Source organism: Typopeltis vanoorti, chromosome 10 (genome assembly GCF_054136105.1).
Source record: "Typopeltis vanoorti isolate ZY-2024b chromosome 10, IOZ_Tvanoo_1.0, whole genome shotgun sequence".
Lineage (NCBI taxonomy): Eukaryota > Metazoa > Arthropoda > Arachnida > Uropygi > Thelyphonidae > Typopeltis > Typopeltis vanoorti.
In genome coordinates this window covers 120,890,114-120,906,223 of record NC_143558.1, presented here as the reverse complement: position 1 = coordinate 120,906,223, position 16,110 = coordinate 120,890,114, and the positions used below count along the sequence as shown (strand labels likewise).

Here is a 16,110-nt window from a genome sequence, read left to right as displayed (position 1 = left end):
ATGTACATAAATTTCTAAATATATAGTTTTAAATCGTCAGTAATTCATTATTCAGCTAATTAGACTTCAATCACACCTCTCACTCCCTGAATGATAACAAGAGCAAGCGTGAATTTCAAGACCAGCATTTGTCCCTGCTAATCAATGTCATCATAGTTGAAATTCACTATTATAATTACTTGACCTGTATTTATCATGCTAATTTTTGAGTGCATACCATCTACATTCTCCCATTCATCTCATGGTTATTAGAAGTTGTCAATTACATATTTAACCCTGTTGGTCTCTATCTCACACCAGACAGCCTCAAATAACTGCACTCTGAATCCCTGTTCCCCTGATGTACTTATATTCTTTTTTGGCTTTAATTCCTCTGCTATCATTAGCAAAACCCTCTCCCTGTACTATTTCTTTTGTCCTCTCTGACGACACTATATCCCATGCATTCTATTCCTATGACCAGATCTTCCTTGGTAAACCACATCTCATTAATGCCTATAACTTTTGGTCAAGTTGTGCTACCAATGCCAGAAACTTCTCAACCTTATTTCAATCCCATTTTATCCCATACAGTTTTAGCATTGGAAGTTAGATTAACTGATGATGTAAATTGGATCTAGGATTGTTTTTGACTCTGATGTCTCATATAACGTTCATTGGCATGAACATGTTCAAATGCTATTAAGTTTGTTGTCATAGGGTATCTACAAAACATGTCCCAAGCTGTATCTTATTCTTCTTTGGCAGTTTAGCAATTTGGATAGAGTGGAAATCAGGATGATGTTTTTGGAAATGCTGCATGAAAATACAATCTGTTATATACTTCACTGATAAGTGTTTAGCTAACAGCTTCAGTATTAAATTTTACAAGAATGGAAAATATATTCCAGAGATATACAGTCCAACAGGACAGTTGAGACATGTCAGAGGCTTAGGAGTATCAAAAGTAAGGGTGATATTTCTGGTTGGAACCAGTTGACCTATGGATCAGGTTGTGCCTCATACCTGTCATCCTCTGATCTTTCAGCTTTGAACATATCTCCTTACCAGGAACATCAAGGAGATCCAATTCTGAGATCACTGTTCTACAGGTATTGTGTGTTTTATAGAGTGTAGCTGTTACTGGTATTCTATCCATTGAGGTTGCTCCAAGTAGTTTTTCGGAATGTTGTTGACACAGTGTTTCTACAAGGACATTACCAAAATACAGTTTCTTAACTGTTTTGGTGGAACATGCCAGGCCTTCTAAACCCTTCTGAATAAAGTAGGGTGACATTTTTGCTATTGGCTTTTCACCTGATGCACAGATTATTAGAAAAACTGGTACATTTATAATGGTGTCACATCTTTTGTTTCTTACTTCTGCTATTAAAAGATGTAACAATGATGTCATTACTTGGGACTTTGTTAGGGTCCCTGAAACAATTCAGGATGAACCTTATTCTCAAGAGGTTTTTTATTCAGCATCAGAGCCACACATGGACACCAACTCTTCTGCAAGTAATGACTGCACTCAAGAGTGGAATGCCAGGTCTACCTTGGATGCCATACGAGTGCTACAACAAGACTTGGGCCCTGTCCCTGGACCATGAGGAAGGAGACTTACTGCAACACCCTTAGCTCTTACAGGCAAACTAACTAGTCAACTGATCCTGTGTGGGCCATCCAGGACTGTCTGTCTTGCCAAAGCAGTGCAAGACTACTAGGGTATCCCTTTTTGGATATCCTCAGGTTGAACTTCACAGCAATCATGGCATTGGATTCCAGTGATGGTAGCCTGGAAGATAGAATAGTAAAAAAAGACTCAGAAGAAATAGAGTGAAGAATATGTGAAGCAAAGGAAAAAAAGAATGAAAAGGACTGGTACCATGACTTGGGGGGGGGGGGTCCCTTCCACCACGAACAGGTGCTTGCTTCACATGGAGGAGTCAACAATATGCTGCCATCAAAACCCTTGTCAGCAGAGCCTCCAACCTATGTTTTTCTCAGGGTTCTCTTACAGCTCAACTCTCCTTCATTCACCAGACCTTTGTGTCCAATAGTCAATGCCAAAAAGATCAGCAAATCAGCTTTTCCACTCATTTCCTTACATCTCGCTCAACAAGCAGACTGCAGTAATGCTATTACTATTTTCTTATATCTGGGAAACCTGAGAAAAAATAGTCAGAACTTTAAAAAAATATTACCTCTGCACTGCATTCAAATCTCATTTGAAGCTAGTTTCACTTGTCTGCTCTCCTAAGGATTTACTTCCTCCCTCTGTGTTCCAGGTGTTTTCAATGTTCCTTGTCCTTGCAACTTATAGTATGGTCAAAACGGATAATCTGCCAATATCCAGCTTGGTGAATATAATAAATACATTCACTGCCACAACTATGGTCAGTCAGTCCGTCTGATCTATGCAAGAGATACAAAGCATGGTCTAGCTGACCACATCTTGGATACCTCATACAGGAACAGATGGGAGGAAAAAAAACAACTATGCTTAATAATGGCATGTACAAATTTGACTCTTTTTTAGAATCAGCAGCAGATTTTTTTTTTTTAAAAAAACTAGGCTAATCTATATACATAAAGTTGTGTTAAACCTCCCAAGATTTGAGAAACTTTAATTCTTAGGCCTCATGCCCAATAGTTAAGTCTAGACCCCTCATTGAACTTTAGACTTAAAATAGCCTAATTTCTTCTGCTTATTGTTGTGTGTTATTAATTTTAATATTGTATTTCTGAAGATCTGTCACAGAGATGAAATATCAAAATGATTAAACCTATTTGTTTAACTATTTTAGTGTTATATTGATTCCATTAAATTCAATTATGAGCAACTAAGCCTAAATACTCATATGAATTTGAAATTGTAATTGATTTATTGATCTAAGTAATATTTTGAATGGATAGAATTGAACACTAAACATACCAGTAACTCCAAAACTACATTCATCCATTGGCAAATCTTCTTCCTCAGAATCAGCAATTTTTACCTGAAAGGAAGATAGAAGCAAATAATGATAAAAAATAAAACATGAATTAAATGTTATAATAAACATGTTTCATAAGGCATTTAGAGATCCATTTTTTAAAATCTACAGCAAAATTAACTGTTTAGGCACTTTCATTTTTTAAGTAATAAATTGAACATTCATCCTGGAATAAAAGTACCCATTCAAGGAATGGTACTTTTATTCATGAAACCACTGTTTGTAACATTATTATCTATGAGAATACAGGGTGAAAAAAAGAGTTCAGCTAATTTTGTTTTGGTCAGAATATCAAGGATGCAATACTCCCAGCAGTAAACATTTTAAAACTGCTGAACAAAATTTATCCATTTCATGTAAGTTAAAGTTTTGTTTACTATAATACAAACAAATAAAATGTGCAAATACTGTTGCTGTTCGTTGTGGGGATTATGAGAATAGGTATATAAAGAAATTAATTCATGGAGTGCATGTTAGAGAAGTACTTGCCTGGAAGAATAATGATAGTGTGACTATGGCATTAAGTGGGGTGAAAGAGTGGATGAGATTATTGTGATGGAGGGTACAAATGGTCTGAGAGGTAGTGTGAATTGGGTAGGAAGAGATTTGAAGTTTATGCTTGAGGTTGTAGAGCAGAAAAATGTAAGCAAGAAGATAGCAAACATGTTACTTATATATGATAATGCAGAGTTGAGGAGAAGAGCATCAATAACAAATAGCATGATAGTGAGAATGTGTCAAAAGAGAGGCTTGAATTATATGGGTGTTAGGAGAGCATTTGAGGATAGAAATGAGCTGTATGCAAGAGACAGACTGCATCTGACTAAGGAAGGATGTAAGCATCTGGAGAGAATGTTGTTCTCAGAGCAAGTGAGTATTAGTGCTGGGAAACTAGAGTTATTAGAGTGGATGGAAGTAGGGATAGCCTCTTGTGGGAATATACACTAGGAGGATGGGGGAATGTATGGTGTTATGCAGAGTCAGATAGAGTCTGGAGGGATAATAATAGAAATAGTATTACTGAAAATGCATTGATGTTTCTTTATACAAATGCCAGTAGGATCAGTTAAACATGGTTGATGGAAGATGATATACCAAAAGAAATAGAAGTAAATGGGTATATTTCAGCAGGATAGAAAGGACAAACACAGTGGTGGAGTACTGCTTATGATATATAATGAATTGTGTCCTCTCAGAGAAGAGGATATGGAGGGAAATGGCACTAGTAGTTTTGAAAGTATACTATTATTATTATTGGACAGGACAGGAGATATAGAATTTGAAAAGCAGGAAATGTTTAATCAGGTGAATTTAGCAAATGCAAAATGAGTGATCATTATGGGAGATTATAACTATAGCAGTATAAAATAGAAAGAGGAAACAGCATGTAGTAGTAAGGGAATGGATTTTCTGGAATTCTTGAGGGACAAAAACTTCAGGCAACATGCAGAAGAAGGAACACAAGGCTCAAAAGTTGGATTTGGTCTGAGCATCAGAGGAGATGATTGTAAAGAATGTCATCCCTTTATCCAAATGGAGAGAGTGACTATATAGACATGTACTTGGGAGAGAGGATATGTAGACATGTAGAATTTTCAAGAAGAAAAGAATTATAAAGCAATTAATAACAATCTTAGAAATCAGTTTGGGGAAGTTCCATGGGTGGAAGAATTGGAAGAGCAAAGATATCAGAAGTGTATGGGAACTAGTCCAGAAATATTTATTTAGCAGCCATGGCAAGTCATATATCTTGAGTGAAAAAAAGAGAACATGATTTGTTGTAAAGTGGAAGACTAATAATATCAAACAAGAGTTGCAGGTGAAAAAAGGTTATGGAAAAAATATGAGAAGGGTAGAGAGCAGATGCATGAGGAATACAAGAATCAGGCCAGGAAAGTGACTAGAAGTAAGGAATATGCACAACTTGAATACAAGAAGAGATTAGCCCTGAGATCCAAGGAAAATCCGAATCTGAAGGAATTCTTTTGTTTTGTGGCCAGTAGGAGGAGAAATGATTAGTAAATAATGACAGTGTTAGATGAAAATGGAAGAAGAGTGACCGATGAAGTTGTTTAATGATCACTTTATTGGGGTAATTCATGGAAATGAGGTTTTATTACTAGAGGGATCGGAAGGGTTCAAGGTTTGGAATTGCAAGAGGAGAGTGTTTCAAATACTAAGTGCTCTGGATGGCAATAAAGCAATAGGACTAGATAGGATGTTTAAAGAGAACGTATTAAGGAAATGACAGCTCTGTAGACTTTGTTTCTCAAAAAGAGTCTGGCTATGGGAAAGGTATCCAAGGAGTGGAAGAAGGATAAGATAGTGCATCACTGCATAAAGGGTGATGTTAAACTATAGACCAGTTTGTATTTCTTCTGTGGTTGTTAAGATTTTGGAGAAATTAGTGACAGATTGTATATGGCATTGGGCAGATGAGAGTAATGTTATCTGTAGCAGTTAACATGGATTTGTTAAGAAGCACTCGAGTTTTAGTAATCTAACTGCCTTTTATAATAAAGTAAAAAAAAGAGCAGTTGAGGGAAAGGCATATATTGCCATTTGGATTTTAAAAAGGTATTTGACAGTGTGTCACATGATAAACTAATATTTAAGTTACAGCACATGGATTCAGATACCAGGTTAGTGAATTGGATTGGAGATTGGCTGATGGAAGAAGAAGGCTACAAGTTGGTCCCACTGAGCTCAGTATCTGGGACCTGTATTGCTTAACCTTTATATCAATGACATTGTCAATGGACTGCAGGGAGATATTCAGCTGTTTGCAGATGATATGAAGCTGAGATAGGTCATTATTAATAGTGCTTATGTGGTAGCTCTTCAGGAATAATTTGAGGTGTAAAAGAATTCTCAAAATAAGAGAACATATAACTTTACTCCTTAATATCTAAACCTTAATATTACTAAATACTGAGAATAACTGAAAATTATAATCTTCAGACCACAAAAGGTGTAGGAAATGCAGGGGAAACTTCTCAATGGGATCAGAAAAACATCGAGAAGTTCCCCCTGCATTTCCTACACCTTTTATTCAGAGTAATGCATTTACTCCTCTCTGGGGGGGGGGGGGGGAATACACTTCTTACTTCTTTGCTCAACACACTTATACAACTTTTAGTGGTGACCTCTTAATTCACTCCTTTCCCCCAACCCTAAAAGAATATATTCTCTATATTAAACTGATAACTCCATTCTGCTGATTTTTCCTGATTCTTTATTATTTCATCAGTAATGATGTTGATATTGTATTGAAAGTAATACCAATAGTATCACTTTCAATGCGTTTGAAGACTCATCGTGAGAAGATGAATACTCACATACCATAATAATTACCATTACATGCCTTGAAGACATTCAGTATTGGAGCACTCACTACTTACTTCAGTGATGCATTCCACTCAATCACCACCTGCCATGCAAAAAATTTCCTTCTTACTTCCTTACTCATATGACCTTAGTGGTTTTCTCTCATTCTTCCATTGTCCTATACAATAATTCCCCTGTATATCTATCTGACAGGCTCCTCTCAGCAATTTATATGTCTCAATCATATATCTCTTCTCTTCTCTCATCTCCAATGACTGCATTCTCTTAATCTGTCCACATGTTTCTTTTGCTGTCTCAAATGATTCCTTATTGCCAATATAGCCAAGTGATGACATCTGTGCACAGAAATCCAAATGCGACCTTGTGGAATCATCATCATCTCCTTATCTGTACTTGTGTGTGTGTGGGGAGGGGGGGAAGGGTCTTTGCATTATGGCAGAAATTTTCTGAATACACTTACAACTTTTGCAATATGTGCCCTGAACTTCAGTTCCTATCTACCACCATCTCCAGATCTCTCGCCTCCACTTCTTGAAGCCTCTCCAATATGATAAACCTTATTCTTTCTCTTCTGGTCAAAGCATATAACTTGAACAACGAAGTGAAATCCCCATTTTTCAGTCCAAAACACCAACCTCATGTTAGAACTTTCTGACATTGCTCTTCTAATTTAGCATTATCAGCAAACAACTGAATGTTGCTTCTCAAACCCTGAACTATATCACCAATATATAAATTAAATAACTATTGTCCCAGAACAGAGTGGGATCCCACTCATCATCTTTTCTTGGACCCTGCATTCCTCATACATAATGTGCTGACTCCTATCATTCAACCATTCTTGTAACCAAGCTATCAAATGATTATCCATCTCCATCCTGCTCAATTTCAATAGTAGTTTATCATGTGGTACTCTATCAAATGCTTGCATAGTCCTTAACAAACCCATGCTTCTCTCTCTCAAAAGATTTCCATTTTTATCAATTTTCAAGTTTGCATTCTGTCTCTAACACCTTCACCACTACACTTGATATACACAGTTGCCTGTAGATGGGCACCAATGGATTCTCTCTTATGCAGTGGCAATATTTTCCCTTCTTTTCTTCTGGGATTGTCCTGTTGCCAGACTCCTGATGAATAACCAAGTCAAGGGCACTGCCAGATATTTTGCACATTCCACTAATATACATGGTGATATCCCATTAAGTCTTGCAGCTTTATTAACATCAAGGTTACTAGACACATGCCATTACAGAATTATCAGTCTTTTATTCCCCTTCCTATTGTTAATCAACATTACACCTAACTCCCTATATGAAATATTCACTGAACACTTCTACTATATCTTGAGCAGATGAGAACTATGTTCCATCTAAAGCAAACTAAAGTTACCCTTCCTATTGTTATTCAACATTACACCTAACACCCTATATGAAATATTCACTGAACATTTCTACTACATCTTGAGCAGATGAGAACTGTGGTCCATCTAAAGCAAACTAAAGTTAGTCTTCCATATTTACCCTTCTTCTACTAGCAACATAACAGAAGAATTCTCTACTGTTTTAATGCTTCATCAAATCTCCTTTCATATGCCTATTTCTCCTTCCTCACTATCCTCATCACCTTCCTAGTCTGTGCATTATACTCCTCGTGCTATGGGATACATTGTTCTTTATATCTCCTCCATAACATTCTCTATCTCAGAAGGCCTTGAATAATTCCATGATTTATCTATTTCACTCCCACTTTATCCTCCTAAAATTACGAATAAAATCGGACACTGCCATAAATAACTGGTTTCAGACCAAGACTGAGGCATTGCTGGTTTCACTACTCTGAAGAGTAGAGAAACTGCATGTTGCCAATTTATTTCTTTAATTTATCATAGTTCCTTCCTTGTTCTATAATTCCAGACATCTCTTTTGATCAGTAAAGCTTGTACCTGCCTAGCCACTCTGCACATCAAAAACAGATTATCACTCTCCCCAATATTATCTTCTTAGCTTTATTTACTTATTTGCTATACATATACTTAATATGAATGAATAAATCTTCTATCATTACCATCATTTACTAGTATATACCCTCAAGGGATATATCAAATATTATGATACCCTAATACATTATTTCACAACTAGTTTACCCACAATACCCCTTCCCCCTATTCAATTGGGGGAAGGGGTATTGTTATTATTGGTATATTGTTACAGGTATATTATTACAGCGAAATGTAAGAACTGATCAAATGGATAATGTTTTTAAACGCTCGTAACTCCATCAAATCACCTACTAATATCTTGGTGTTCCTTCGGGTAGTATTTTTTCCTTCCATTTTTGCACTGCAGACTCTTCTTTTACTAATCTTTCATATTGTTTAAGTAACTATACCATCTTAGATTAGCTCTACTTACACATTCTTTATTATTAATAATATGAAGTATTTTTTTGACATCTCCATTTTTAATGGGTTTCTGTTATTGATTCAATCTATTTACTCCTAATTTTCCTTAGAACCATTTGTATAGTTTTAATGAAGTGCTTTATAACCTAATTCTCAGATTCATAAGTTAAAATAGACTTGAACACCATCTTTTACATTGCTTATTTGGTGCTCTCATTCTACATCAATTTATACCAGTCTCACTTATTCTATTTTTATACTTCATTTGCTATTAAAGTTGTGCCTAAAGAGCCAAATCGTGTTATTTAAGTTTACTACTGAGAATGAATTTTTCTTTCTATTTTCATAGTCTTAGTTTTCCGTTTACAGATTTGCATAAGAAATTTGTCATAATTACTTAATTTTTTAAGACACTAAAACATGGAGCACATTTATTAAAGGGGATATCATCTTCATAGAGTAAAGAACTAAATTTAATATTTCCTTTTTAGTTGAATATTGCCTTATTTAAAAATATAGTTCACAGAAATTACAAATAACAGTGGGGATTATACACAATCTTTTACTAATGCAAAGTTGATAGTCTAACTATATATACAAGTAATCTAATCATGAAGATACTTCTTCACATGTAAGCTTGTTTGTTTATGGTAGGATAAAGGATTAAAACAAAAATTTAATTCCTTGCCTAGTATAATTCTAAGCAAATATAATTTAAGCTGATATCTTATACTTGCAAAAATATATAGTAATCCTTCAATTATATCTAACCACAGTGGGAAAGCAATTTGCCAGTCAGACAACTGATGGTGTAAAAACATTATAATTTAGAAAATTACTATTGTGAAGTTACACAAGAATACATACTCAATTAGCAAAATGATTAAAATCATCAAAACCAGAATCTTACCTCCATTGTAAGCTCTTCTAGAGACCAACCATTAGCCTGTGCAACATACTGGCGTGTGGCAGTAATATACGCTTCTGGATTGAAAAGCCCACCCAACCATACATTGAGACCCTGAAACAGTTAATTATGAATGTATAAACACTAAAATAAGGAGTGTTAATAAGGTGATAAAGCTACCTTACTTGTATATTAGAAATCAAATATTCAAAAATCATAACTGTTAACTGTTTCTAGTAGTACATTCAATACTTGACTTATTTCATAAATAAGAAAAATAATGGACTGACCAAAGAACATTTTCTATAAAAAATAATTATTAACCAACATGTATGCTAAAAAATACATATGTCTTGACTATTTTAGGTAGATGGTTCATTACGCTAAAAAAATAACATGCTAGGATAAGTGGAAATGGAAATGAAACATCAAAAGCTGAACAAGAACACTAGATCAAAATCAGAACAAAGCATGCACTTGTATTTTAATTACTAGAGCTACTAGTGTAGCATAATTAATGTTATATTAATTTTCCTTGAGGCCAGTGTAGCTTAGGGGAAGTGGCACTTGAATCCTCTGCACTGGGCTGCCTGAAAATACTTAAGTTCAAGTCTAGTCATCGACTGGAGGAACTTTTTCTAAGCTTTTCTTTGACCAGTTCCTGAGCTATTTGATTTCTGACATGGGCAAGCAGGTTTTTCGTCTTATAAACTAAAAAAAAAAAAAAAAAAATCAACCATACTATTTCAGACAAGAACATATTCTGTTAGATATCCATAAAAGAAAGGAAAAAAAAAAAATCTGTCAGGGTTAGGTACCAAGAGATGGCAGCACTTGTTTGCCAGTCTCTTCATCAGATGCTGCTTATAATTAGTGACAATCTTGGGCCAGCTATCTCTGATTGGCTACCAGTGGAGATTGAACTGCCCACTCAGTCTCCAAAAGCTAGACAGGGTTAAAAGGCCTCACTTACCGTAAGGGAATAAAAGGCATTGGCTGATTTTTTTTATCAATAAAGCATGATCTCTGAAACTTTTAGTTATGATTATATCAACAATATATGACCACAAATAACAATCATTCTTTGAATTTGTGTATTATAGATATCTGTAGATGCTATAACACAGAACATGGTGAGCAACAGAATAGGAACGTGAACCCAGAAGTGACTGAACAAAGCAAAAGAGGGCACGATTTTAGAAATGACACTGAGTTTGAATGATAGCAAAAGTAGAAGAAACTGCTGATATGAAAGAGTATGATTTCTGGAATACATGAGTTAAAGAATGAAATTAAGATAAGAAATGAGGTATATGCAAAATGAGATTACATGATTGGTGGATATGAATGGAAAATTGCAAAAAAAAAAAAAAAAATTATAAGAAAAAGAGGTAGCAAATAATTGAACAGTAGCACTGTACAGAGATTCTATTACAAAAGATGTAGCAAGGGAGAGAGCACACAAGGTCTGTTTTCAGGCGAGAGGATGAACAGGGTGATTGATGCCCTGGATATGAAAATTAAACATGCAAGGGAGTTAGTTAGTGGTGATGGTGGTATAAATGATTGATTTCATTGCACAAAGGGAGCATGTGAGGATGGATATCAAGATATTTCTCAGGAGAGTTAAAGGCAACAGCATGGTAGGAAGAGTAGCTGGTGTGCTTCCCAAGTATAACAATGATGTGTTAATACAACAAGAAGAAATCACGAATGGTGTGAGGAAATAGGGATGCACTTCGTTGATGTGTGAAATGCATTTGAGTTATGAATGAAACTAAATAAAACAAGTAGATTATATTTAAATGGATTTGGCATGAATGAAGTATCAGAAGTCAGAGAGATGATGTGAGCAGAAGAGTGGAGCAGGTGAGACCAAAGTGATTATGAATGGAGATGTGGATGTGATAACAGGAAAGCCATTTGAACAGGAAAATGGGGGGGGGGGGGGGGCAGGTAGACATAGTATAAGGAAAGCAGATTCTAGAACCAGTAACAAATGTATGAATGGGGATGGCCTGGATGTATGGGGAATAGCTGAGTCTGGAAATATATATGAAATAAAGGATAAAAGTGAGCAGACAGAAGCAGGTGTGGAGACAAGAACAGGCATCAAGGAACATGATGTTTTTCATGAAGGCAGGAAGAGAGCAAGAAGAGAATGGGGTGGTGCTGCTGATAGCAAGCAACCTGTTTATGCACAAGGTTGAGATATGAGAGGAAAATAGCAACAGCAATTTTGAAGTATTATGGTAGAGGTTGAGAGAATGAGATATTTAGTTCAGTGTTGCTATAGGCCAGAGAATGTGGAGGATGTGAGACAAAGAAGAGTGATCACAATTATGGATGATTTTAATTAAGGCAATGTTCATCAGAATGAAGAGTTAATATCAGGGAATAAAGAGAATGAATTTCTTGAATGCTTAAGGGAACTATTTTAAGAAATATATAATGGAGGCACACATGGATTGAGATTATTAGATCTAATTATATCATCAAACGATGCGATTGTGAAAGGAAGGTAATCTTTAAACCAGTTGGCAAAAGTGACCACAAGGTGATCATCTTAGTTGTAGCTATTCATATAAGAACTACCGTGAAGAACTACAGAACTGGTATTTATGAAAAGTTCAGGAGACAATTGGGAGCTATAGAATGGAAAGAGGAGTTTAATGAAAACAAGACAGATGCTGCTTGGGCACTGATCAAGAGCTATTTAACAGCAGCAATGTTGGAGTGTATTCTAAAGGTGAAGCTAAATAACATAGGAGTAAAATAGATGAAAGGATTAAATATGAAATCTGGAAGAAGGGGAAGTACTGTGGAGGTAACACAAGACGAATGTTGGTAATAATCAGTTGCATGAAAAATACAAAGAACAGGGTAGGAAAGTGACGTGGTTTTTAAATACAGCAAAAATGCAGTATGCGCAGAAATTAGCACATCAATGCAATGAAAAATCCTAGTGATGCCTTTTGATATGTGACAAGTAGAATAATGACTATGGGAGGATAATGCTAGTTGATGACATTGGTAGATTGGTAACTGATGCAGAGGATATTGTTGAAGTATTCAATAAGCAGGTTATGAGGTATTTCATCCTCATGAAGGCAACATAGTGAGAGCTTGATTGTGGAGGAGACTGATGGTGAGTAAGCAAGGGATATATAAGGAATTAAGTAAACCTGATGTTAATAAGGCAGTAGAACTTAACAAAGAACCTATGCCTTGATGGAATGCTCCAGGGAATTAACAGTGCCCCTGGAATCAGGGTAAGTCCCAAAGGAGTGGGAAAAAGAAGTGAGAAAAACTGTTCAACTTCAACTATGGGGAGTTAGATTGAAGCTACTAATTATAGAGCAATCTGCATGTCTGGAGCTGTTGGCAAGGACTAAGATTCAGAATCAATCTGAAAAATAGCAGAATCAGAGAATATTTCGTGCTGAATATTTCAGCACGAATTATTCAGAGAATAATTCGTGCTGATCATAGAGAATAACAGCACGAGTTTATTAGAGTAGGTCATGTTTTAGTAATCTGCTGATGTACAAGCAGGTAAAGAGTTACTGGATAAGGGAAATATACATATACAGTAGTGTACTTGGATTTTTCAAAGGCCTTTGATAGATTGCACATGACAAGCTGGTAACCAAACTGAAACAGATGGGAATGGATGAGAGACTAGCGAGTTGGATAGGTGACTGGTTGTCAGATGGGTATCAGTAGCTTGTGTATGTGGAAGTGATATCCCCAAATAGGAAAATAACTAGTAGAGTCTTGCACTGTTCCATTCTGGGACCATCATTGTTTAACTTGTATGTTAATGATATTGGGACAAGGCTTAAATGGGGATATGCTGCTGTTTGCTGATGATGCAAAGTTGGGAAGAACTACAAGCATTAGAGCAGATGTGGGCATGCAGGAGGATCTCAATACACTATGTGTCTGGGCAAGTGAGCAGAAATATCAGAAATATCACTTCATAGGTGGGGGGGTCTGATGTTAATATTAAACATGCTATAATGGGGGATATGTAACTAACATGCTATGTCACCATAAAAATAATTATTAGGTTATATTAATTGAATCTACAGACATGTTTCAATTAAGGCCTCACTGCAGTGGCTGTGAATGAAGTGTGGATTCTTGTCTCAAGAATTGAGACAATAATACCACAACAACAACAAAGGCAATGTTTTTGTTGCTGTACATGGTGGCATTAGAAAGATTGTTATTGAAACTTGTATGTATGAGAAAGGCTTGCAGGCTCTAAGTGTAAACATCTCCGAAGTCAGTCAGAAAGAGTTCAAACACTTTCCAATGGCCGGCAACTTGCAATCAAAAGAAAGCAGAGGAGAACAAAAGGCGTGCCAAACTTGAAACTTAAGATGAAAGCCTCATACTGATTCTTTGGGGTTGACAAACTTCATGCGAGGTCTCAGAGGAGGCCTAATAAAAAGGAACTGAAGCAAGCAGAAGGGGTCCCGGTTCCAGAATTGCTGTAAAAGAGGAGGCCACCCAGTCCAGAGTCGCCATCAGAGAGAATGCCCGGATCCACGTTGCTTGAGAGAGGAGTTTCCCGCTTCCAGAAAGGAGCTTCTCAGTTTGAGACGTCACTAGAGAGAGACTACTTCTAGGCCGCAAACAAAGTTTCAAATTGCGGAAAGAAAATATATATATATAAAGAGTTCCAATTGCCGGAGAAAAGTTTCAAGGTTAATGTCAGACAAACCAGTGTGTTGCATTTTCATTACAATTTGATGAATCAAACGACTTCACTGATATTGCTCAGTTAATGGTATTTATTCGCATGGTATTTCAAGATTATTCAAGTAAAGAAGAACTTTTGAAAATTATACCATTATTGGGAAGGACTAGGGGAGAAGACATTTTTTCGCCATTTGATGAATTTGTGAAACAACACAAACTTCTGCTTTTTAAACTTGTGTCTATTACTACTGATGGTTCTCCTGCAATGATAGGTAATAAATCAGACTTCATTTCATTATGTAAAAATGATGACAAATATCCAGATATTTTAACGTACCACTGTATTATTCACTAACAAAATGTGAAGGATCTGTGGTTGGTCTGGCATAATGAGAAGAACGAAAATGTCGACGTATGTGAGAAGTGTCGGGATAGGCTGGAGCGTTTAGGAATGGAAGCTGACATCGGGACCGTAGCGGAAGAACTTCGGCGGGAGTTTATGAAAATGAAAAATGACCTTCATCTTCTTCATGAGGAAGTGGAAGTGATCGGTAAGGAGATACTGGAAGTTAAAGCTGAGTTTAATGTGTTAAACAGAGAAATTAGGACTATAGAGATTACTTTAGCTGAAGTAACTAGAACAGGATTACATATGGGTGAGTCTTTGGTGAATGATTCAGTAATAAATAGTATGGGAGTCAACATAATAAAACCACAAGTGGCCTAGAAGAAATGAGATGTAGTGAGAGTGGGGGGGGGGGGGGGGTAAGTAATAGAGAGTTGAGTAATGAAGCTGGGAGAGTCATGCTGAATAGTGTAGAGAATGAGTCCATGAGTGTGGACTTGAATGAAGTTAAGAGTGGTAAAATATATGGTGATTCTATGATTAAGGGTATGGAGAGTGGTATGCATGAGGAGTGCTTGGCTGATGGGACAATAGAAAGAGTGGCTTTAGCAATAAAGAGAGGGCATGAAGCAGACAAGATGATAGTTATGGTGGGTACGAATGACCTGAGAGGTAGTATAAATCGGGTAGGAAAAGATTTAAGAACATTATTAGATATTGTGAAGAGGAAAAGTGTCAATGGGAGAATAGTGTGTGTGCTGCCTCGTTTTGACAATTACGAGTTAAGTAGACGAGCAATGATAATGAATGATATGATTGCAAGAATGTGCAGAAAAAGAGGTCTGGAGTTTGTTGATGTTTGGAGTGTGTTTGAAGGAAAAAGGCAGTTGTATGCTAGAGATGGACTGCATCTTAACATGGAAGGACATAAGCGATTGAAGAAGTTATTGTTTTCTGAACAGGTTGAAGTTATTGGGCAGGGAAACTAATATTGAAAAGGTTGAGTGTAAGAGAGAGAAACTTTAGCACTGATTGTGTACTTATTGATCCTTATAGGCAGAATAAATTGCAGAAGAGAGGGGATAAAAATTGGCATAGGACTACGGTAGTTAGTGACTTATATATCAGTTCTAAAGCCGGTACAAGATCTAGAGGGAATCTGCAATTTTTGTATACCAATGCTAGAAGCATTCGAAATAAGAGAGAAGAATTTTTGGCATTAGTCAGTGAAATCTCACCAAAAGTTGTAGGCATTAGTGAAACTTGGCTGTCAGCAGAAGATGTGGTCACTGGAATTGAATGTGATGGGTACAGTATTTTCAGGGAGGATAGAGAAGATAAAACAGGTGGAGGAGTACTGTTGATGATAGCTGATGTGTTGCAGCCAAAGAAAGTAGTATATCATGATGATAGACAT

General features: G+C 36.3%; 1 protein-coding gene across 1 annotated transcript in view; it reads right to left on the bottom strand.

Annotated features, from left to right (window-relative positions):
• The window catches only part of Dhc64C (dynein heavy chain, cytoplasmic), a 1,087,706-nt gene that overhangs the window by 39,258 nt on the left and 1,032,338 nt on the right, over positions 1–16,110 (bottom strand). The window contains exons 87-88 of the mRNA XM_090398628.1: positions 9,641–9,751; positions 2,918–2,981 (exon numbers count right to left, since the gene is read on the bottom strand). Coding sequence (XP_090254754.1) covers positions 2,918–2,981; positions 9,641–9,751 — 175 coding nt within the window. The remainder of the gene's footprint in view (positions 1–2,917; positions 2,982–9,640; positions 9,752–16,110) is intronic.